General features: G+C 38.8%; 1 protein-coding gene across 8 annotated transcripts in view; it reads right to left on the bottom strand.

Moving 5' to 3' along the window:
• LOC122789190 (coiled-coil domain-containing protein 50-like) overlaps positions 1 to 26,225 on the bottom strand; it is a 1,862,880-nt gene that overhangs the window by 42,522 nt on the left and 1,794,133 nt on the right. For all 8 annotated transcript variants that reach the window (XM_044056454.1, XM_044056452.1, XM_044056453.1 and 5 more), the window contains one exon: positions 14,057 to 14,154. In XM_044056454.1, the coding sequence (XP_043912389.1) occupies positions 14,057 to 14,154 (98 nt within the window). The remainder of the gene's footprint in view (positions 1 to 14,056; positions 14,155 to 26,225) is intronic.

Raw genomic sequence — 26,225 nt, 5'->3', positions numbered from 1 at the left:
GTGTTTGGTATTTCAACTTAAACATGGGAATGTGCACATAAATATATTTTTGGATTTATAAAATTATTTGCCATATCGATCTATGTTTTCTGATTGATAACTTTGTTTACAAGTATTTGTATTGGAAGAAACAAAGATTGTCAACAATGTGATTTACAGACTGGGGAACTTTACTCATTTTTGGAATTGGTTCTCTTATGAACAGTGCTTATTGACCATAGGCTGTTACATATTTTCTTGCATTAACGGATTTAACATTTTGTACCTTCATATTCTTTGTGGTCTAGTGACTATTACAGATTTGATTCTATTAGATTAGTTAGATATTTGCTTTTTTCACTTTCTTATGAAGATTGTTCATGCCGTCAGTTTTGCAAACATTGGCATTATTTATTTAAGGTCTTCAGGGACTCTAGTCTTTTGGCTGGGTATACCCATGATTTTGGATTTATCCTTACAGATATGCATAACTAGCTGGACCTAGAGAATTATGCTATATTTTTTCTTACGTTCAGACATAATTATAGGTTATGTTTATGATTATACTTCTTAAATGTTGATTAATATCAACACATAAGCTAAGCCTCTTATGCTCAGCCCTTGAAAAGCTTGTATTGGACCACATTACTGTTTATTATTTCTTAGCTTAGTTCCACAGATTTTGGCCTTGGGGCACAGCATTAGGGAGTCCCTTCATTCAACTCCTATTGATGTTCCCATTTTCATCCCTACACTAGTCACTGTAGACCATTGACTCTAGAAACAGTTTGTATAACATTACATTTGGACTTTGTATGCCTTTTTTACAGACCTGGGGCTTATTGGTTCATACAATGATCGGCTTATGGCCTATTGTTATATATAATACAGTACTATGGGTTGTATTATATCTTGGTGATATCTTTGTGACCATATTATTCTTGGACTAGTGCTTATTGATCTAGGTATGAATCGGCCGGGGTCTTCTCTACATATAAAAATATAATAACAAAAAGAATACATTGTTTTCAGCTACAATAACACAATGGCTACTTTGTTTATTAATATTCTAGAACTTTTGGGTTCTGTTTTTGAAAATTTTGAGTTTAATATTGATCTTGGGCCCATTTAGTCATTATTCTATTATATATTTCATATATATTATGGAATTGGATAATTTATTAAAGGGCCTTGCTTCTGATAGGGAGGACTTATCAGTCTTTGGACTAGGGATGCTTGGAGAGAATGTGGAAGGCACTGCTGCTTGCCCCAATGTCGAACGTTGTGAGACCATCTTTTTGAATTTAAACAAACATACGCATTTATTATGTAATAATGTTTGGCACTACAAGCTTTTTCAGGCTTATTTATCCAAAGGCATAACACCATGTGGTTTACGTATTCGCACACAACCATTAGTCAGCAATCCTGATGACATTTTAATGAAACAATGGGGGGGGTGCAACAGCAGGCTTCTCTTAAATTTGTGGAGATACTAGCTAATCATCACAACAGGATCATAGACAAAGAGATAGAATCCATCACCCAGTTATGTGATATGACTCTATGACTCTAGCCATAGAGTTATGTGACATGGCTAAAATGTATCTAGGACAACCCATATATCATAGTAGTCTTAAGAATCTTGGTAAAGAGTTGATCACTCTGGAAACCCAGCTCAAGGAATGAAAGAAAAAGAAGTTCCTTAGGAATTTAGGGGATTATGATAAAAGGAACCCCTTCAACTTTGGTAAGGATAAACATGTTCGATTCACTCAACATAATATGACACCTTTTAAAAGGAAATGTACCAAATCTATTTTAAAAAAAGGGCTCCACACACAACACAGATACATCAGGCAAGGAATCATCCTCTGGTTTAGAGACTGATTCAGTAGGTGCCACTGGCTCGCCCCCCTATGAAAAGAAGGAATTCTACTGCCCTACAGGATTTACACCTAGGATGAGGATGGGGGGCAGGAAACACAGTGGAAGTAGACAATATGGAGACTTTGCTCCAAATGTTTGTGCACAAGGAACAAATGTAAATATAACCAATATTTCTACTCATACCCTCACTGCCTCAGATGTTGAAATCCTGAATAAAGGACCATCATTCATACCTGTTTTTTTTGTTTCTGAAGAAAATTTTGTTAATGATATACTTTCATTTTGCAGGAATCTTAATTTAAAATTATTTTTTCAGGAAAAGACAACTTCAAAGATCATTGATAACTTTAAATATCATAAGTCTTCCTTTATACCCCCTATGAATCACAATGTGTCCTTATTCCAAAATGCTATCATAAAGGATCTTCACTTTCAGTTTAGGAATCATAATCGCTTGGCGAATACTATATCCTAAACATCCATGGACAATATCATCAAGTTAGCCAATAACCATGAGTTAGTCATAATAGGGGCTGTAGTTGTACAAGATTGGCATCAGTACGACAAGGAAGCTAATAGACAGTTGTCTGATGTACGTTATTACACTCATCTTAGTACTGACCCTACCCCCTTCTTTAAACAAAAAATCGATGATTTCCTTTCTTTAGCAGTAGAAGAGGGCATTATAGAAGAGGGCATTATTAGTACTAACACCAAAACACAACTAACCCATCTCCACAACACATATATTTTCTGCCGAAAATACATAAAGAGCCAAAGAATCCCCCTGGTAGACCTACCTCCGGCAGAAATTCACTCACTGAACCTCTGTCTCTTTTCCTTACCAAATATACTTGCAACCACTTCTCAAATGTGTTAGAGCACGTATCAGAGACACCACAGAATTTATTCAGATCATTTCTGAGGTACAATTAGAACCAGATTGGTTGATGTGTACATTAGATGTCACATCTCTCTATACCAACATTCCACACTGGGCAGGGTTAGAAGCCTTAGAATATTGGTTAAATAAAACAGAAATGTACAAACCTGGTTTCAATACACTGTTACTGTGTTTCACCGAACATGTGCTCACAAAGAACATTTTTTTCTATCGGGAAAAATGCTTCTTACAGATAAAAGGCACAGCTATGGGAGCATCTTTTGCACCAATATATGCCGATTTATTTATGGCTTATATTGAAGAACAGATTATTTATGATAACTCCCATAACTTGTATATAGAAGAAATGGATATTTGGAGAAGATACTTGGATAATTGCTGGTTGGTGTGGAGATCGGATACGGAATACCTTTTGGAATTCATCACATATCTAAATGATAACAAATGGGGAATTGAATTCATGATCAACTATGATAAAAACAAAATTATCTTTTTGGATGTTTTGGTCTCCAGAGCATCTGATCACACATTGACCATTGAAGTCTATTGGAAAGTTCCCGAAAACAATTCGCTTCTCCATGCCACCAGCTTTCATCCACCCCATATCTGTAAGAATATCCCTAAATCTCAGTTCATGACAATGAAACGCATAGCAATACCTATGCACATTTTAGGGATGATTTAGTGCTTAGATTCAGGGACAGAGGATACAAAATGGGTCAAGTCATACACACAAAACATGTGGTAGACAATATGGAGCGTGAGAACCTTCTTCTTTATAAAGAAAAGGGTGATAGAGGCGGTGGGCCCCCAAGACTAATTACCACCTATGGATGCAACAACAAGATATTAATGAATATTGTACAACAACACTGGAATACCTTGACATGTAAAACTAGACTGAGTGAATTGTTGGGTGAAAGATGTCTTTTCTCATTCCGGAAAGGCAAAAATCTTGCTGCATTTTTCAACCATTTCAAACATGGGCAGTCTCTCAATACAAAATCAACCCAAACCACCTTGTTAGGTGGCCCTTTAATTGGTTGCCACCCTTGTGGCCATTGCGTCCATTGTCCCAGGATATTCAAAACTAAAAGTTTCAGCAGTCAAAACACCCCCCAAGTCCACGATATCCGATTTTTTGCTAATTGCACTTCTGATTGGGTGATTTACCTAGCTAGTTGTAATTGCTCAGTTTTCTATATAGGACAAACTTCCAGACCCCTGAAATTCAGAATATCTGAACACCTTAGTGAGATAAAACACCACAAAGAAACTAATGCCCTTTATAAGCATACCCTGTCACACAAAAATGCCTATTTTAATTCCACTATTATTGATAAAATCATGAGACCCAGGAATAATAAATTGGGTTGGCATGATTTGTTAAACATTATGGAGAAAAAAATAGATTGTTAAACTGGGAGGTCTCTTTAAACCAGGACTTAATGGGCATCTTTAATTGATCACATCTTATACTTTTTGTATTTAAAGTATTTCTTAATTTGCTGCTATTTCACACTGATAAAGGCTTTGTATCCATACAGCCGAAACCGGTTTGTTTTTCAATAATACTTTTATTAAAAGTATTTTTTGGTGCCATTGTATGCTGGTCTTTCTACTTTTTTGAGGTGCCTTTACCTACATTGAGACTGTGCAGCTGCCGTACTCGCAGAGTCTTCTGTAGTTTCAATAAAAAAAAACGAGACCACAATAAATCATGTAAAAACTTTTCCCACCTTTAATGTGACCTATAACCTGTACAATTCAATTGAAAAGCAAATAAATCTGTTAGGGGAAAAATATAAAAAAGTAAAAAATGTACAACACGCTAGTTGCATAACTGTCCACACCCTTAAACTAAAACTTTGATGTTCATCGTGTATACAGCTGCAGTCATTACAGATGGGTTATCCTGCCATCAGGTGGGTCCTCGGTCGGCCGAATTCCAAAGTCTAGGTCCGGCGTCGGTTGTCGATGCTTCTTCCCTGATGTCAGAGTGGCAGGGGTATAAAAGAGGCAGCCGACACCATTTTCTTCAGTCTTTCTTGCCGCACGGTGCCCGAAGCAGAAGCAGTTCGCAAGTGCCGGTCGGCCAGCTCCTGAGATTTACGAACAGTATTTCAGCCGAAGTCTTCTTTAAAGCTAAGTACCCCATTGGGGAAACTTTTCTTGCCTCCGACCGATGTCAGACAAAGTTAATAATTGCATTTCTTGTGGGAAGCAAATACCGCATAAGGATTTTCACTCTTTCTGTATACCTTGCTTAGGGCCAGACCACAACATCTCGGCCTGCCATTTTTGTGCTAGGTTTAACAAACGCACTATTAAGCGCCGGGCGGAGTTTGCCCTTCATTATTTTGGCAAAAAATTTAATTATATCATGTCGTCGGATACACCGACGCCAGTTTTAGGCAAAAGACGCAAAGACAAGGACCGACATCCAAGGTCTGCACCGAGTACTGAAACCACGTTTAGGCCGACTACCGGTTCTCCGGTTCTCAGCGAGGTGCCTACGCAGCCCCTGACTACCGATGAAGCTATTTTACAGGTGTCTTCAGTACCCGAGGTCGCAGGCTCCTCAGTCTCCATTCCCACGGCAGATATCGACGCCACTCTTGGCGGGGAAACCGAAAATTTAGTGAGGCCTGCCATTTCTGAAGGTGTCTTCAGGCCTCCCAACTTCTCTATTAAATCCTTCACTAAATCTAAAGCTGCTATCAAAACTAAAAAGCAGGGTCCTCAGACCTCCTCTCAAGGCCCCATGCCTAAAAAACAGATGCTTAAAATGGCTGAGGATTTGATAACTCTCATCAGGGGTTCTCAACCCCCTTCTGCAAAAGACCCAGATTGGAGGAAGACTACCCTTCCTCAGACCAGGCTTCTATTACCTCAGACCATTCTGAGGACCAGGATTATGTCTATTCCCCTTTTGAAGACTCTGATGCTGAGGAGTCTATTCCCTCGATCTCCCCCCTGAGGACTACTCTTTTGGGGAAACCCTGCATACATTGAGGGAGCACTTCCACTGGGAAGGCCAAGATTACTCAGATTCCAAGAAAAGGCTCAGGGAATTTCTACTGCTCCCCCAGCATAGGCCCTAGGCCCCTGGCTATCCCTCCTGTTTTAGATATTTTGGATGATGTGTACGCAGAAGCCAGTCTTAATCCAGATTCTTTACCTCCAGCCCCTGTTAAACCAGACAGGTATTACCGGGTTCCTGATTCCACCAGTTCCTTTATAAAAGCCATACTGCTGACCCAGAAACAATCGCACAGGGTCCCAAGGGGATAAAGGCCTCTACTGCTAAAAACCCTTTACCTTCAGAGAGAGATTCCAGAGCATTAGAAAGGTGGGGAAAAATGTGTATACATCAACCACTTTAACCATGAGGGCATTAAACTGTCAATTTCATATGTTAAAGTACCAACAGTTTTTGTTATCTCAGCTGAAAAGCAAAATGACGCAAACAGAACAACCAGATTTGAAAGAGTTGTAGGATTTGTTGCATGGAGCAGAGCAAGTGGGTAAACATACCTTGCAGTGTGGTTTTGATGCTTTAGAGGCCTCATGTAGAGCTGCTGTCACAGGGTCTGTCATACGTAGACATGCTTGGCTCAAAGTGCAATCCTTACTAGATCATGTCAAAGCAAAGCTATTAGATGCACCACTTCAAAAAGATGTATTGTTCGGTGTTAAAGCTGAGGAGGTACTAAAGAAAACGGAGGAAAAAGCGAAATCTATGCAAACAGTTAAAGATTTCTTGCAGGTGTAACCTCCATGCTTCAGCAGGAACTGGCCTTCAAAAAATTGGTCCTTTCCAGCCACGGACAGATCTCAAAGGGGCAGATACAGACATCCAAGGGGTAGAGGACAACCTCAAGGATCTTACAGAGCTAGACAGTGGCAAGCACCAACCCCAAGACGTGGAGAAGATAGACCACAGTCATTTAGAAAACAGACACAATGACTTCCCCCTATGCCTGCCAAACAAAGCTATAATGGCAGCACCTTTGGGTGGAAAACTGGCATTATTTTCAAAAAACTGGCACATTGTTACAACAGACAAATGGATTCTGGACATTATAGACAGAGGCTACAAGTTCCACTTTCACACCCTTCCAAAAATGAGAGGCTTGCCAAACCTGCCACAAAATCAATGAGCAGAGGCACAAAGACAAATTTCTGCTCTCATGGATATGAAAGCAATTCAAGAGGTACCTGCAAAAGAACAAGGTCAAGGTTTTTATTCCAGACTATTTCTGGTACCAAGAAAGGACAAAGATTGGAGACCCATCTTAGACCTATCCATCCTAAACACATATCTATAGGTACCAAAATTCAAGATGCTCACATTACAGCAGCTTCTTCCCATGCTGGGCAAGGCGTCTTGGCTGGTAACGTTGGACCTCAAGGAGGCATACCTGCATGTCCCTATCAGACAAGATTGCAGAAGATACCTCAGATTTCTTGCAGGTTCAACCCACTACCAATTCTCTGCACTGCCCTTTGGCTTATCTACTGTGCCCAGAGTGTTTACAAAATGCCTGGCATCAGTAATTGCCTTCTGCAGACAACAAGGAATACAAATCTACCCATGTCTGGACGACTGCCTGATCCAAGCGGACAGCAAGGACATTCTATTGCAGCATCTGGCGTTTGTAATAAAACTGTTAAACTACCTGGGATACACAGTGAACAAAAAGAAATCAAAACTAATACCTTCTCAACAGATAATTTTCCTGGGTGCCAGCTTAAATACAACCACCCAGATGGCCTACCTCACGCCAGACAAACAAGGGCAACTGTCTCAATACTTCAACAAAATGGCAGCTTTAACCAGACTAACTGCAAGGAAAGTCCTGCAGGCTCTGGGATTCATGGCATCTTGCATCCTACTGATACCACGTGCAAAGCTGCATATGAGGAAACTACAATGGTACCTAAAATCGTATGGTCTCAACACAGCCACAGCTTGGAAACAATTATACCACTCATTCCATGCCTTCAAAAGGAATTTTTGTGGTGGGCTCAAGCATGCCAAAGAAACACAGGTCTCCCTTTCTGTTTACCTCAAGCAACTCAAATCATCACAATGGATGCCTCAGACTACGCCTGGGGAGCACACATGGCAGATAGTGCATTTAGGGAAAATGGTCCCAAAAAGAGAAGCACCTACACATCAACCAAAAGGAGATGCTAGCCGTGCAAAATGCTCTTATGACCTTCAAAGACCTACTGCATCCAGGCCAGCTATTGATAAGGACAGACACAGTCATGTGGTACATAAACAAACAGGGGGGAACTCATTCATACCCCCTGTGCAGGCAAGCCATGACCCTGTGGAACACAGCACTGGAATTACAAATTCAACTACAGGCACAATTCCTGCCAGGGAAGGAAAACACACTGGCAGACAACTTAAGCAGAAATATGACAGACCCACACGAATGGAAATTGCATCCTCAAGTCTTCTCAAAGATAACTCAGGCATGGGGACAGCCAGGCATAGATCTATTTGCTACCCACAGAAATTACCAGTTGAAAAAATTCTGTTCAAGGACCTATCATCCACAGGCCTGGAAAGTGGACGCACTCTCCTTCAATTGGACAACATTGACAGTCTATGCCTTCCCGTCTCTTCCTCTACTGACAAAAGTTCTATTAAAAGCCAGAGCAGAGAGGCCACAAATGATTCTCATTGCTCCAGACTGGCCACGACAGCACTGGTATCCACTCCTAAAGAGCCTGTCACACTCACCACCATGGATACTACCTCTAGTTCCTCTTCTGTTGTCCCAGCACAACTACAAAACCCTTCACAGCCAGCTCAAAACCTTAAATCTAGCTTCATGGAGAATACCTTAATTTCCCAACAGACTCTCCTCTCCAAAGAGGTGCAGGATGTCATCTTGGAGGCCAGAAGACCCTCTACTAGAAAAACCTACTCCGCCAAATGGAAACGATTTTGTTCCTGGAATCAAGAAAAGGGTCAGAAACCTTGGGTAATAAATATACCTCAAATTTTACAGTACCTAGCTGAGATGTTACACAGTGGCCTTTCCTTCTCCTCCATCAAGATCCACGCTTCAGCCATTTCTGCACAATACAATACAGATCCTCCTTTATTCTCACATCCTCTATTAAGGCAGTTCCTCAGAGGGGCAAAAAATATAAACCCCCCACGGCAACCACCGGTCCCAGCTTGGGACCTCAACTTTGTATTGGAAAAGCTGACCCTGCCTCCCTTTGAGCCGGCTTCTTCAACAGAGTTACAATACTTGTCGTGGAAAACAGCCTTCCTTCTGGCCATTACCTCAGCATGCAGGGTTTCAGAGCTACAGGCCCTCATGGCTGTGCAACCATTCATCATTATCCATCAGGACAGAGTCTCCTTACGAACCAACCCTACCTTCATGCCAAAGGTAGTATCCAGTGTAGCTTTGAATCAGACTATTCATTTACCTACCTTTTATCCAAATCCACAGAACAAAGGAGAGAGGCTACTACATTCCTTGGACATTCACAGACAACTTCATTATTACTTGGACAGAACAAAGTCATTCAGGAAATCTGAGCAGCTCTTTGTGTCCTATGCTACAGGTGCTCAAGGAAAGGCTATTTCCAAACAGACAATTTCAAAATGGATAGTCCACTGCATACGCTTTTGTTATTCTTTTCATGGAAAACCTGTGCCTGTATACATCAGATCACACTCCACCAGGGCTACAGCTACCTCTGCAGCTTTCCTCAGGGGGGTCCCTACCAAGGACATTTTGGAAGCAGCTACTTGGAGTTCAGTGCACACTTTCTCCAAGCACTACTACCTTCCACTATACTCAAAATCTAGAGCGGGCTTTGCCACAGCAGTCCTGCAGGGCATCCTAGCCCCTCCTAATTCCAATTAGTACCTACCACCCTTACTTAGCTTTGGGATTCTACCCATCTGTAATGACTGCAGCTGTATGCACGATGAACATAGTACAGTTTTGTACCTACCATAAATGTAGATGTTCGAGTGCTCATACAGCTGCAGTCCAGGTTACCCTCCCTCCATCCCCTCTTAGGACAGGCCTTATGGCAAACACCTTTATCATACAACCTATTTGGGGTATTCTTTTATGGTGTATTTGCTTGCAACTATTGTTTTTGATTTATCTACATTGCATGTTTGCATAATATTATGTTTTGCCTTCCTTCTGGGGGCACCTGACATCTGGGGCAAGAAAAACTGAAGAAAATGGCGTCGGCTGCCTCTTTTATACCCCTGCCGCTCTGACGTCAGGGAAGAAGTGACGACAACTGACGCCGGACCTAGACTTTGGAATTCGGCTGACCGAGGACCTGCCTGATGGCAGGATAACCCATCTGTAATGACTGCAGCTGTATGAGCACTCGAACATCTACATTTATGGTAGGTACAAAACTGTACTTTGTGTGTGCACACCCTTAAACTAATACTTTGTTCATGCACCTTTTGATTTAATTACAGCATTCAGTCTTCTTGGGTATACACCTGTCATCAATAAAAGAGATTCTGATTAACCCTAAATAAAGTTCAGCTGTCCTAGTAGGATTTTCCTGACATATACTCAGTTGCCTGCTAAAGCAAAAGCCACGGTTCGCAGAGAGCTTACAAAGTATCAAAGGGATCTCATTGTTGAAAGGTATCAATAAGGAGAAGGGTACAAAAAAATTTCCACAGCATTGGATATACCATGGAACACAGTGAAGACAGTCGTTATACTGTGGAGAAAATATGGGACAACAGTGACGTTGCAAAGAACTGGATGTCCCTCCAAAATTGAAGAAAAGACAATACAAAAACTGGTCAGGGAGGCTGCCAAGAGACCTACAGCAACAATGAAGTAGCTGCAGGAATTTCTGGCAAGTACAGGTTGTGTACTATATGTGACAACAATCTCCTGTATTCTCCATATGTCTGGCTACGGGGTAGGGTTGCAAGATGGAAGCCTTATACAGAAAAACATCCAGGCCTGGCTAAAATTTGCAGAACAATACATCAAGTCTCCCAAAAGCATATGGGAAAATGTTTTATGGTCTGATGAGACCAAGGTTGAACTTTTTGGCCACAATTCCAAAAGGTAGGTTTGGCACAAAAACAACACTTCACATCACCAAAGGAACACCATCCCCCCAAGGTGAAGCATGGTGGTGGCAGTATCATGCTTTGGGGTTGCTTTTCTGCAGCTGGAACTGGGGCTTTAGTCACGGTGGAGGGAATTATGAACAGTTCCAAATACCAGTCACTTTTGGCCCAAAAGCTTCAGGTGTCTGCTGGAAAGCTGAATATGAAGAGGAATTTCACATTTTAATATGAAATGACCCCAAGGATACATCCAAATCAACAAAAGAATGGCTTCACCAGAAGAAAATTAAAGTTTTGGAATGGTCCAGTCAGAGTCCAGACCTAAATCCAATAGAAAATCTGTGGGGTGACCTGAAGAGGGCTGTGCACAAAAGATGCCCTCACAATCTGACATATTTGGAGCGCTGTTGCAAGTAAGAGTGGGCAAAGACTCCTACCCAAGAGGACTGAATGCTGTAATTAAATCAAAAGGTGCTACAACAAAGTATTAGTTTAAGGGTGTGCACACTTATGAAACCAGCGTATTGTACGTTTTCTATTTTTTATATTTTTTTCCCTAACAGATTTGTTTGTTTTTCATTTGAATTCTACAGGTTATAGGTCACATTAAAGGTAGGAAAAGTGTTGAGATGATTTCTTGTGGTCTCATTTTTTTATATCACAAAAACCTGGCATTTTATCAGGGGTGTGTAAACATTTATATCCACTGTACACTTCTGTTTCTTGTTTCCTACTTCCCTATCTCTATTTAATTTTTACTCCCATTCCAACTATCTTCCCCCCCCCATGCTGTTTTGCAGTACATCAATTTATAATCACACCCATAGGTTCATAGGTAGGTTCTATAGCTACTAGGCTAACTGCCCTGCGCATTTAATTTTAAGCCCAGCAGTTATCCCCCTGAGATTCAAACCCTGTACCTTGTGTTTGTAAGGCAAACACCTTAACCATTAGGCCACCATGGCCCATCCCTAATAGTACCTATTTATTCAACATTGTATCTTTATCTTTTCCCAAATAAACCCTCATTTCTTCTTTCTTTGTCTACATCATTATACTCTAGCCTTTAATACCACTCTATTCCTTACATTCCAGAGAGGATACCAGGACAACATACCTCTTTTTTTATAGAAAATACTTCTCTCTTTACCTATCCTCTTCCTGCTTTCAAAATCCACCATATCTGACTCTTCCACTGTCCTGCACATTGCACCTAACATATTTAATATTGCCCTCAACTTTATTTCAAATATAGGCTAATTAATTGCACTTCAACTCAAAACAAAACAAAGTTAAGTGCAAGAATTTTCTCCAAAAAAGAAGTATGCATAATTCCTCAATATTGTAAAATTCTTCTAGGAGGAGATATACACCCTAATTCTGGCCCCACCTATCACAATCAGCACAAAGATAATTCTCTCTTATACTTTTATAACCCGATAACAGACATTCCCCAACCCTGGTGATTTAATTGTTGCTGCAATAAATGTTATAAGCATAAGAAATAAAAGTGCTGAACCAAAAGCCTAGATTATCTAACATAAGCCTGATGGCCTCACTGTAATTTAAAACTTGGTTTAAACCCAGCATAAATGGCAACAAACGTATGTATACCTCCTTGCTATAATATCATCTGTAATGACTGCTTTAATGAATCCCAGTTTTTACCATATTTCCCCTGACAGCAAACCAAAATTCAATTCGACAGAGCTTCTCTTTGCTTTCCTTAAACAGTTATGAACAAATATGTATCACTGTCCTTTATATCCCCCCTGGAGACAATACAGCTATACTGGAAGATATCCTACCCTGGACATCCATAACATTTCCACAACAAAAATATTACAAGGTGATGTGACTGTCAGTTGCTTGGACCTAAACCCTAACTCCTTTACATCTAAGCATGAATGTATATGGTTTCACACAGCTAATCAATAGCTCCACACATTATAGCAAGACATCAAATTCCCTATTAGACTGGATCCTAGTGTCAGACACTAGCAAATCCTCCACCCTAGGTACAATGTCAGACTTCCTCTGTGATCACCTCCCAGTCTGTATGACCAGGTATCTCACACATCTAATTTAACAGCATATTTATAAAACAGCACGTAACCTTTCCACGTTTAACCCAGAAATGTTCATTACTACACTATCATCTAATAAATGGAACTTCCTAAAAATCCTCCCTTTAGACATTGCTATAATTGAATTCAATACAATTTTTCCTAAATATCCTAAATAGCCTTGCGCCTCCTAGAAGGAAGAGACTGAAAACAAATCATGCAATCTGGCTATCCAAAAATGGTAGAATGTTAATGCAGGATACAGAATGTAGCATGGAAAGAATGGCAAAAATATGAAGCACCTCAATATCTTGAAAACGTCAGAATACTTAGTAATCATAGTAAAAAGCAAAGAAACCAAGACAAAAAAATACTATAATCATTTTCAGAATAATACCAAACACAACCCTAAAAAAACATTTGGACATCCATTAAAGAAATCTTACATCTCAGCCAAAAATTCAACCCAAACCCCTCTTCTGATAACTCACCACTCGAAACTGCAATACGTTCAACTTTTATTTTATAGAAAGTACAGCATCTCTAACCAAGGATTCCTCCGCATCTAATCCCAACCCTGCCCAAAAACCACATATCACCACATTCACTTTCAAACCTGTGCCCATATCCTACATAAAACTACTCTTAAACAAACCACGCTCTTCTTCAGCTGTGTTTCACTACAATGTTTCCATTTTAATTTTGTCTGGTATTCTGCTTGTTCCTGTGGTCTGACACATCAGCAACTCTTCAAGTGGCCTGAATAGTCAATAAACACTAATTTTCACAGCAATCACAAGTGACATGTTAGGATTTTCCATTGCTGGGAGACAGTTAAATTGTTTTTATTAGTTATTAAAGTGCAATACGTTCCATTACACCCATATCTTCAGTACTGTTTCCTCCCAGGCCAAGAATCCAGGATTTGGGAACTAGGAAGCACATAGATCTGCAAAAGCCAAAAGCAACAACTGCTTTATAACTTATAGTCATACATCTCTCTAGGGTCTGATTAATTTGCCAAGACCTGAGAAAAGAAAAGGAAAGGAATCGTTGCTTCTCTGATAAGACAATACAGTACACAGTAGCGCTGAGAGCTTGACTCACCTGGCGGTGTGACGGGGGCAGCTTCACCAGACCGTTCTTTGTCCTTAGCTTTAAATGTGGGATCCAACTCTTCAGCAATGTTCTTTGGACAGATGTAACTGTAACAATAAAAAGGAGACTGAGCAGTTACGCACACACACAAATAACTTTCTCCTAAAAATATCACTGCCTGGATTCTACATGCACCATGTTAATCATTCACAGCCATCACTTCCCCCACACTAGAAGCATTTTAAATCACAGTGCTGTCTTTCAAAAGCCATACAGAGAAGCAGAGAATGAAGTAATTACTTTATACAGTACAGTACAAACCTAGAACTACTCAACACTATATACTTAGCTCTATGGGGTCATTGGAAAAATGTAATTCAGTGATTTAATAATGTACGTATTTAATCAAAGGGTTAAGGATGTTGAGAAAACTGGGTACATTACAAAAAGGATCACTGTAACTACAAGGAAAAAGATAAACTAACAGCACTGTATGCCTAAATCATTGCAGTAGCTTCATATTTTCAATTTTCCTCCTTCCATATTTACTTAAAATTATTTCAGCTCTTACCACTGAATGCTTTTATGTCCCTGTCATTACTTTGCACTCAGTAATTCTCTGAACATTTAGTTTTATGCTCCACTTTTTTTATCCTCCTAGCATCTCATACCTGGACATGACATTTAGTCTCAGCCAGCATTTTACATTTAACTGTGCTAAAGCATGAACATATCATATTTATTTATTTGTTTTTGTTGACTGGGAAAAGTCAGACTGAGCAAAACCCATTTTCAGCAGAGGCCTGGGAAAAAAAGCTTCACATTTAAGTTACACATGATGTACATTTATAATTGCAAGGTAAAAACATCAATACATGATCTTACAAGAATTTTAAATATTTTTTAAATATTTCTTACAAAAACTTAACATTTTAACACAAAAAGAGAGAAATTAACATCAACTGGCTAATTACCGAACAGAGAAATAACATACAGCAGCAATTAATGTATTTATAGCATGATGGCTGCAGGGAAAATATCTAACTGGAGTGTTTTTGAGTTTAGTAATAACTTACAGACAGAGAAGTAGAACATAGCTTAAAATGATAAGAGAGAGAGATATATGAAATGATAAGTTATGGAAATGAGCAGGAAGAGAAGTGGACAGAGGAGGAATTGTAGTTAGCAGAGGGATGTGAGAGAAGTAGGAAAAAGTAAGAGTTTGGGAAATAAGTGCAGTGTGAGGAGGAGTGATGAGGTACAAAAAGATTGGGAAGGAAAGTGGCTGTAAGAGTTGCAGAAAAGTAATCTGTGTAAGGCTAGCCAGGTGAACAGGAAGAACAGAGCCATCTTTCACACAGGTACTGTTTAAACAAAGGTTTGAAACTATTTATGCTTTCTATTTTAACCTGTGGGAATTTCATTACAGTTTTGACACATAATGAAAGCAGAGAGAGTCTCCAGCAGTGCTGAATGTCTTACTGATACATAGTAAACGTTTACTGCTAGCGCGAAGGTCTCTAGCGGGTGAATAGTACAGTAGAGTATTTCTGTAATGCTGGGCATGTCTGGAGAGTACAATAGGTTGTAGGCAGTGATAAGTTCTCAGTATATCAACTGGTCTGGGAGATTAAGCCAGTTTAATTGTTTTAATGCATGGCAGTAGTGTGCTCTATAAGGCTGGTTGGTTGGTTGCAAGTTTAGTTGTTTTCTAGTACCAGAAGGCTAATTTAGTATTTATATATAGCGTTTATATTTGTAAGAATAGGGGAAGCATACAATAGAGAAGGAAGGAGGCATGTTGCTGCTAAGGTAATCCTTGCTTGATCTGTCAGTAACTGTTTAGCCCTATAGCTAAGAGTTTTTGGTGAGTTTTCTTGATGGAATGAAGTATGAGGTAATCAGATTTGAGGTTGTCATCTATTATAACTCTGAGTAATTTAGTTTGGCTACTTAATTTCTATTTTTATGTTATTACTTGTGGTGGTATGAAATGTTCATTTCCGATTAAGGTGTTGTTTTGAAGTAAATAGCTTTTTTGTGGTGGGGGTTAAGTAGCAAGTTAAAATTTTTTATCCACATTGCAATGTCAGTGGATGATTTTTGATGTGATTTCCTGTAATTTGGTTATGGATGGGGAGAGCATATAAGGGCTTAATTATCGGCATATTGTAGGAGAGTGATGAATGTTGTAGTGGCATGAAGTTTACTTATGAAAATATTAAATAGAAGGGGGCCGAGTATAGACCCTTGGAGAACACCAACCGAGGTTGACTGAAATGCTGAAATGTTTTCTTCCCATTTAGTTGTCTGTTGACGATTGCATAAATAACTATGAAACCAGGTGAGGGAGAGGTAACTGATACCTAGTGTTGCGAGTTCAGAGAGGAGCTTTTGGTGGGGACACTTTGTCAGATGCTTTGGAAAGGTCAAGAAAAAGTGAAGAAACAAGGTTGCTCTCACTTATGTATTGGTTTACGATGTTGGTGAAGTTGAGGAGGGCAGTAGTAGTACTGTGGTTGGGCCTGATACCATGCTGAGTGTTGGAGAGGAGATTGTGTTTGGTTATATATTTCATAAGCTGAAAGTGAATATGTTTCTTAAGGATTTTAGAGAGGGCTGATAGGATAGCAGTAGGCCTGTACTTTAATTCTGTTGAAGTACCACCTTTGTGAATGGGTATAATAATGGATTTTTTTCCAGATGGATGGGGCATACTTTTCAGTTATGAACCAGTTGATTAGAATGGAGACAGGGAAGGCTAATGCTTCTGTGTCTGTTTTGAGGACTCGGTGGGAAGGTTATCAACAGTTGAGGTTGTTGCTTTCAACGTGGCTAGTAATTTTTCTATGGCTGAGGTTGGGATGGGCTGAAAACTAAGACAATGTTTTGCTTTTCAGAACACATGGAAGTTGGAGGGGTGAAGTGAGGTAGTCATTGATTAGTGATACAACTAATTAAATAAAACAAGTGTTGACATGGGTGGCAGTGGGCTTACTGCAGTAATTCTCATGAGTGTTTTAAACATCAGATGGAAAAATACTGAGATGTGTACAAATTGGAGACTTGTATCAAAATGAAATTTAAATTTTTAAATCAATAAACTGAAACCATAGTTTTACAAATAAAATTTGTTTTTGTTTTTTTTTGACAAGATAGTTCCATTATGGCAACAGTGATTTTTAATAGGAAATTTGAGAAGAGGTAATAGATGAAGTATTAAGCATTTAAACACTGTAGGCAGATCTCATCCAGGTGACATCAAGGAAGGTGGGTGGCTTAAAATAGGAACCTCTGTTTAATCAACTGCAAAAAAAATTGCCAGCAGATGACCACAACAAAACAATAAAAAAATACATTTGTCATCATATGTAATAGAAAGAGCAAAAGATAAACATGGTAAAACATAACAAAACCATAACATTTTACACTGTCAGGAGCATGTGTAGCACACACATTCCAAGACACGGCTGTGGTAGGACAAGGTATCATAGGTAGATACTAGGCTATTGGCCCTAGGGGTTATATAAGCCTAGCCAAAAAGGTACCCTGGCTTTTGCCACCCAATAAAATTATTTCCTGTGCCCTTGTTGAGCAGAGCCACAGAAATGATCCCCGGGGTGAATTTCCTATCTCCCATCCAATCATCAAGATTTTTCTTGAGGAGTGCTAATGAGGAGCTTTGTTTGATATAGATAGATAGTTTGTTCCAGAGTATGGGAAGTCTTTGGGACAGGAATCTATACCTCTATCATTTTCTGTTTATTGTTGTGACAAGGTTTAGGTCCCTAGAGAGTGTAGCTTGGACGAAGTAAAGCTGGAGTTTTTTGACATGGTTTGCATAGGGCATCTGTTTGAGGCTGGTAATCCTCTTTGTGAGGTATTTCTGCGGCCTTTCCAGTTGTTGTAGATGTCTTGTGAGGTGCATACCAAAAGGGGCACTGTATTCTATAATGGGTCTAATGAGTGATGAGTAGAGGGGAACAATGACCTCTTTTTTCCTGGATGAGAAACCTTTTGTGATGAGGTGTGCCACATAGAAGGATTTCCTGACTACTGTGGTGATGTGACTGTCCACCTGTGTCCCAAGGTCTCTTATCACACTTTCAGTGTTAAGTAGACTACAGCCTATGTGGTAGTTCATGAGTACCGAGTTTTTACCAAAAGGGATGACAATGCACTTTTTGGCATAGAGCTTGAGGCCATGGCTTTGACACCAGGCATCTGTCTCAGTGAGGCCCTTTTGTAGGATGTCCACATCATCAGAAGTTTCGATTATGGCTCCTAGTTTGCAGCCATCTGTGAACTTTGTTAGCCAAATACCTTCTGTGTTAGCCTGTACTTCAGAGTAGATACCAAATAGGAGAGGACCCAGGACTGAACCCTGTGGTACTCCACTTGTCACTGCTCTGAAGTCGGATTTGGAGTCTGCTACTTTCACAGTGTGGGTTCCGTCATTGAGTCAATTGGCAACCCATCTTGTGACATAGGGATTTATAGACCTAGTTTAGTGAGTTTAACTATAATTCCAGAGTGGGGGATGGTGTTGAAAGCCTTGGCGAGATCTAGACAGGCTGTGTGAACCACCTTACCCTCATCTACAGCTTTGGTGACTGTTTCAAAGAAGTCTATCAGGTTTAGGAGACATGATCCACCTTTTACAAACCCGAACTGGGTGGGGATCCAGAGATTGGAGATTACCAATGTCATTGTTTATAAGTTCCATGATGATACGTTCCATAGCCTTGCAGACCAAGCTCGTCAAGCTAATGGGGCAGTAGTTCCTGGGGTCCGTGGTGGCTCCCCCTTTGTGGAGTGGGATGACCGTTGCTGAGCACCATTCAGTGGGCACAAAGCCTGAGGTAAGGCTATGATTAAACATGGTACTTAGGCAGGATGCCAGTTTGTTCTGTACTTCTTGTAGAAAGCAGCCTGGGATGTTGTCAGGTCCCATGGATGCTGTGTTCTTGGCTTTGGAGAGTGTGTTTTTTACCTGTGCAGCCATGTGTACAGGAACTTTGCATTCTTCCGGTATAGAGATGGGCCCTTTAGGGGGTGAGGGAGGGGTAGAGTTAGCACTGAACCTATCTGCCAGGATGTTGGCAATATCAGTTGGTTCTGTATATTTAGTGCCATTGTGCAGTAACTCAGAGCAGATCTGAGTGTTGCCATTGAGATTCTTGACATAGCTATAGAATGCTTTGTGGTTGTCTTTAGAATCAGTGGCGATTTTGTTTTCGTAACTAGCTTTGGAGGATTTTATGAGGGATCTCAGCTTCTTATTGAGGCAGGGAGTTCCTCCAATCATGGGATTTTACTCTTTTTTGCGACAGTTTCTTTCTTCTGTTGTAGAGTTTGTTTATGGCAAGGGACCACCAGATTGGCTTCCTTTTTTGGAGGATAGCATCTTGGTTCTTTTAGGGATTGCACAATCCATGCACTCATGTAAGTGCTTATAAAGTGCATTTGTGTAGGATTCAGCAGTTGTACCTCTATTGTCCGTCTGCATAGGTGTCGTGAAGTTTTCCACTTTTGTCTTAAGAAGCATGAAGTTGGCTTTGGAGAAATCTTTTATGGTGGTTTCCCTAATGGGGGTGGGGGTGGGATGAGGATGTCTAGGGTGATTAGCTTGTGGTCGGATCTGACCTCTGGTGTGGAACACCAGTTGCCCATGTTGGTAATGACCAGGTCTAAGATATTGCTGCCCCTGGTGGGGGTGTGGATAAGTTGATCCAAGGCGTTGGAGTTTATGAATTCCAGAAAACGTTGCTCAAAAGAGTTGGTACATGAGTAGTTTTCCCAGTTAATGGTGGGGTAGTTGAAATTGCCCATTATTAGGGTGTTAGGTTGTACCCTAATATTTCCCAGTGTATCAAGAAATAAGGAGTGGAAATCCTGGGGCATGGTGGGGGATCTGTAGCAAGCTATAATGTGGATTGCGATCTTGTCCACAGTTAGTTGCACTTGGATAATCTTGGATGCATTATGCTGAGCAATTAGCTTGGAGGTGTGGATATCCTTAATGAATATGGACACATCTCCACCTTTAGTGTTTCGGTCCAGGTTAGGTGCCCGAAAGGTGTGGTATGAATTATTGCCTGGTAATGCTGTCTGAAGCCTTGAACCAGGTCTTTGTCACTGCACAGATGTTGATGTCCTCCATTTTAAGGAGTGCCTCGAGTGAGTGCATTTTGAGGTTTAGACTTCTAGCACTGAGTAGCATTACCCTCAGTTGTTTAAAAAAGGCACTATAGGGGTGGCAAGAGCCTTAGCCAGTAACCGGAATCCCAAAGGCAACAGGTGCAGGCCATCTCTGGCAAAGCATCTTTGTCTGTCGATCACGTTATCCCAGGCAGACAGATAATGGATCCCCTTAGAATGACACCAGAAGCTTAGCCATTTGTTGAAGTCAATCATTTTGTCCTTGTACTGTGGTATTATTCTGGGTGATGGCAGGATGCTACTCAGTGCTAGGGTCATACCTGCCTGGGCTACAAGATTGGAAACATCCTCCATGTCTCTTTTCATGTAGTCCAGGGAGGCACATCTCAGGTCATTCACACCAACATGGACAATGACAGAGTCATACTTGTACTTGTTGTGGAGTGACCTGAGTGCATGTGTTATGTGGCAAATCCTGGCACCCAACAGGCAGCTGACAGTAACTTTCTCCTTGTTTAGCCTGGTGAGTGGAACATCAGTGTGCCTGACTATAGAGTCACCTATGGCTAGAGTGTTAGGTACGTTGTCATGCCTTATCAACTGTGGTTGAGTGGCACACTGAGTTTGTGGGCTATGTGTCTTTTGGTTTGTGTTGGGGGGGTGGAGGTTGCTTGTGTTTCTGCTTTGGAGGTCCCTGTTACTTTGGCAGATTTTTATTGAGAGCCTCCGTGAATGTAGGTGTGTGTTTTGGTGGTGTAGGTTTTGAGGGACTATGTGATGAGTGTGGTGCAAGTGTTTACCTTCTCCTCTTGACTGTCTAGTCCAGTCTTGGGTGAAGACAGCTTTGCTTCCAGTTTGGCTATATAAGTGCATCTCTCACAGGTTGTAGTGTTGGGTGGTAGGAGGAGAGGGTTGTCTGTGTACATGAGGCAATTGCTGCATTGCCCCAAGATGCCCAGATTCAGGAGGTAGACAGGAGAAAACACCGGAGCTGACCCTTAGACATGCCAGGATAGGTGCTTATTTATTAAGTACTAAAAACTGTTTTCCTCTAGACAAGTGAGGAAAGTTGAGTGCTGTAGTAATTTGTACCTTATTTAGTACTTACGAGTTCTGAACAAGTTCTGAGCTCAAAGAAACAGATCTGATTGCTAAAACTAAAACTGGCTAGTTCTAAGGGACAATTTGAATAGCAGACTTTATAGCACCGGGAATAGTTTAACCCTAGCTAAGCGGCATTTTTTTTTTTAGATAAGCTACCTAGTGCTTACCACTCCCACTGATAAGCTAGAAGGCTTCCCTCCAATGCAGAAAGGGTTGGGGTCTCAGAAACTTACAAACAGTCCTGGATACAGCAAATCTTTAACTGGACTAGACTACATACAGGAAAGGGAGGAAACAAGCTTAGAAATATTTTTTTTACATGGGACATATCAGCTTGTAGGTCCTACAGAGGGGTTATACATTTGCCCTGTGTGCTGGGAAAGACCCTCATTAGGTACCAGTACACAAAGCTGTACTATCACAGACATTTTATGAGAAATGTAGGCATCATTGGTCTCTTATCAGCTTATATAGCAACATAAATATAGACACACATCACATTACTTTAGCTCTCAAATTTTTTATGCTCTGTACTGCTTAGTATAGCACACACACACATGTAATAGTGTTGTTATATCTATACTGATTGCTTCAGTGGTATTCTGTAATGTGCACCAATATTACTGCATACAACTTAATACACTTTATATCTTTGTGTGATATTTCCTGTTTATTCAATTTTAATCAATTTCATTATCTTTTGTACATCTTTCTTTTGAGCTTGTTTAAATTTTATTGCATTATACACCAACTATTTCTTGGAACTCTTTTCTCAAAAAATGCATACATTTTGCTGCAGGTACTTCCAGAGGCATCACCCCTGAGGACCTTATAGTCTTATACAAATTATAGGTCTGGCAGGACTTATAAGCTGCTCAAACTCAGTTTTTGTCTTTACAGAAGAGAACAAAGGCCACATTAATTTGTAGATACCATAGCCAGCATGGACATTTCTCAACAACTTATTACTCATTTGACTTTGCTGACCGCGAAAGTCTGTCTCGGCAGGGCCCATTTTCATTGAAGGGCCAGGGAGAAAAGATCCACCACAGTACATTTATATTAACAAGTGAATTTCAAACAGTTAACAGAAAAAACAACTTGTGCATGTGCAGCACTTCCATTAGGGCAGGGTCCAAGACTGCTGTATAGGCCAGGCACAAGTTGCCTCTCAGCAGCCTATAAGATATAGAGTACAGTGACAGGACCTTCAGTCAGTCCATGTAGGTAATGTGTTGAAGGCCCAGAATTTTCTTGGTGAGAAAACTCTGAGGTCTCTCCAGCTGCTGCAGGTGTCTGGTTAGGTACATAAGAAAGGAGTGTTGTACTCTATTAGTGGTCTAATGAGGGATGATTACAGGTGAGTTATAATATCCTTAGCCCTGGATGTGATGTCTTGCTTATGCGATGTGCAACATAGAAGGCCTTCTTCCCTCTCAAATTTTTTTATTCTTCAAATACATTTGAGTGAATTCCATAATATTTATACATAACATTGTAAATAACTATGTACACTGTTTACATTAGCCTGACACTATAACAGATCTTAATGTACACAGTTATTTATAAGTATGTCCAATCCATTATCAGAATGCCTGATCAATTATTGTATAGTGTCACTCAACGATAAGACTTTTCCCCAAGGGTTGTTGATAAATGGTTTTGGATAAATGCTTAGTTCTTTAATTTTAATTTCCAGTAACACTGTGGTCTTCAGTAGGCTGTAGAAGTCTTCCAAAGTTGGTATTGTGTTTGTATCCCATCTTCTTGTTATACACTTCCTTGAAATTGCAAGTATGGTCCATACTAGACACATGTTTGACCTATTCAAATGAGAACCTTCATTCACATTTAATAAACCAAGAGCTTTAGTTAAATAAAATGATTCATTAAATAAAGCTTGTAGAAAGTTATTAATACCATTCCAAAATGGCTTAATTTTAACACAATCAAAGAAAATGTGGTTCCAATCTGCATTATGTACTTGCTCACATCTCCAACATATTCCTTTTATGGAAGAAATAATTTTACTGATTCTGTCTGGGGTTAAGGATGCTCTGTGCAAGCACTTCCAATTAAAAACTTTCCAGTATGGTGTAAAGAATGTATATTTTATCAATAATAAGATATTTGTTTTAATATCTTCAGTTAACTGTATTGAGTGTCCTTTTGCTAAATATTTCCAATATGAGGTTTTGGGTGTTGTTTTATAGTTTATCAATATTTTGTAAAATTCTGAAATACTGTTTCCCATGTCAAAGTCATTATATATGATTTCATATATGTACTTTGTAAATTTAGATATTTCTTTAAATGAAGAATTGTTAATTATTCTACTTAAATCTTGTGAATATGACATGACATATGTTTTTATGTCTTGCATATCTAAAACTTTTAGTTGTTTGATACATTGGAGCCAACAAACAAATCTGTTCTGTTCCCAGGAATTAATAATTTCTCTATATATTTTATTTGGAAAGTTCTTTGTGACTATAAATGGTGTTAAAAGATCAGACTAGATTTTTAAATCTATATTTGCATTAATAATTTTCCTAAATGAGTCAATGTAATAATTAATTATACGAGTTTTAGTGGGTTTAGTTATGTTATATTGCATACTAATACACAATATGTGCCATGGCAAATTGTTTTTATCTGTTATTTGAATTTTTGTTTTTGTAAATCAAATTCATTTATTGATATTACAGTTAGTAATTCTTTCCAGTTTGCAGAGTAATTTGGACTTATCCAATCTGAGATTGTTTTAGATATTGATGCTTTTATATATGTTTCTATATCAGGAAAGTTTAATCCTCCCTGTTTCCATGGTCTGATATGATGTATTAAAGCTATTCTGTTTCTTTTGGGAAACCATAACAATTTTATTAGGCATGGATTTATTTCTTTAAGTATATTCCTTTCTGGTAACAGTTGTAGTGCCAAGGCTATATATAGGATCTTGGGCAGTAAAACCATTTTTATTAACTGTAGTCTATCTTCAAATGTTAATATTATTTTGTTCCATTTTTCCACAGAGATTTTAATTGTATTGATGATTTTATTCTAGTCCTTGCATAACTCAATTCCTAGATATTTTAAGGTAGATTCTTGTTTCCCTTATGATGTGATCCCCTTTGTCTGCAGTTATTTTTTTATTTAAAAATAAAAATTTTGATTTTGATTTATTGAAATGGAGTCCTGAAATCATGTGAAATTTGTCAGTTAATATATATAATTCTTCTAATGCCTCTTTTGTATTAGATAATGTTACTAATATGTCATCAGCAAATAGCATTACTTTAGAATTGTATTGTTCATAAACATCTACTCCTTTGATTTTTATATTATGAGTTGAATCTGCCAATATTTCAATAGCCAGAGCAAATAGAATCGGTGACATGGGACATCCTTGTTTAGTGCCTTTTGTTATATGTATAGATTCAGAGGTAAAAGAACCTAACTTGACATACGCTAAATTATTTGTATATATATTCTTTAGGAGATGAACAAAGGATGCACGAAATTCAAATAGCATTAGGATTTTGAATAAATAATCCCAATTTAGGGAATCAAAGGCTTTCTCTATATCTAAGCCAATTATGTGTTTTTTTATTTTATTTATTAACATAATCTATAAGAGAAATTATCCTTTTGATATTGTTGTTTATGTGTCTATGATATATAAATCCAGTTTGATCATGATTTATTACTTCGGATAGTGGTATTTTCATTCTATTAGTTAATATTGTCATAAATAACTTATAGTCATTATTTAATAATGATATAGGTCTATATGAGCTACAGAGGTTTGGGGATTTGTTTTCCTTTAGGATTGGTGTGATTAAGGAATATCGCCAAGAGGGTGGTATTAAAGCTTGTGACTGAATTTCTAATAGAGTTTTATGGAAGAGGGATAGTATCTTTGAAGGAAAAAGTTTATATATAAGTTTATATAATTCCATAATTATGCCATCTATATCTGGAGCTTTATTATTTTTACCCTCTTTTATTGTATCTGTAATTTTTTTTTGGATATTGGTGTTTGCAAATCTAGTTTTAATTTTTCTGGTACTTTTTTATATTAGAACATTTTTCATGTAGATTTAATTGATCGATATGCATATTTTCGTTTTGGAAATGTTTTATACAGTGATTTCTATAGGCATCAAGAATGTCACCTATATCCAAGACATTTTTCCCTTTCTTTTCATGGAAGATACTTTTAATGTTATTAGCTTTTGATTGTACTTTGAATCTTGCGGATAAATTATGTAGATATTTGGGAGAAGTGGCCAAGGTATTAATTTTTAGTTTTTATAAAGCTAAACTAGTTTTATGTGTCAGAATTTCATTGTATTTATTGTTTAATACTTCTACTTTCTTTTTCATCTCCAAATGATTTTGATTTTTTTCAGCTTTTACTAACAAAAGTTTGGATTGTAGGTTTAATAATTCAGAATCCCATTATCTGACTTTTGTATACCAAGTTAGGGTTTTACCATATATATACGCTTTTAATGAGTCCCATATCATTATTTTATTTATCTCTGTGGTGTAATAATTAATATCTAAGAAGAACTGTAATTCAGATAATAACCAGGGTTTGAACTCTCTAATTTTAGCTATATATGCTGGAATTCTGTAGTTAGAGATTAATTGTTTGTACCCATTTTGAAGTTTTAGTATCAATGAATTGTGGTCTGAAAAGGGGCAGGGAATAATTGAGAAATGATTTTAAAGTGCAAGTCATGGGCAGTAAATATTGTATCTATTCTAGTTTGGGTACCAAATCTGTGATCTTGATGGGAAAGCAACAAAGATTTATCTTCTTTAAATTTGAAAATATCTACAAGATGAAATGATTCTACCCACTTGTTTAAAGCTTTTGATACAGCAGATGTACGCAGTGGCC

Source organism: Protopterus annectens, chromosome 14.part0 (genome assembly GCF_019279795.1).
Source record: "Protopterus annectens isolate FY-2018-M chromosome 14.part0, PAN1.0, whole genome shotgun sequence".
Lineage (NCBI taxonomy): Eukaryota > Metazoa > Chordata > Ceratodontiformes > Protopteridae > Protopterus > Protopterus annectens.
The sequence above is the reverse complement of the archived record's forward strand: the minus strand, read 5'-3'. Positions and strand labels throughout refer to the sequence as shown.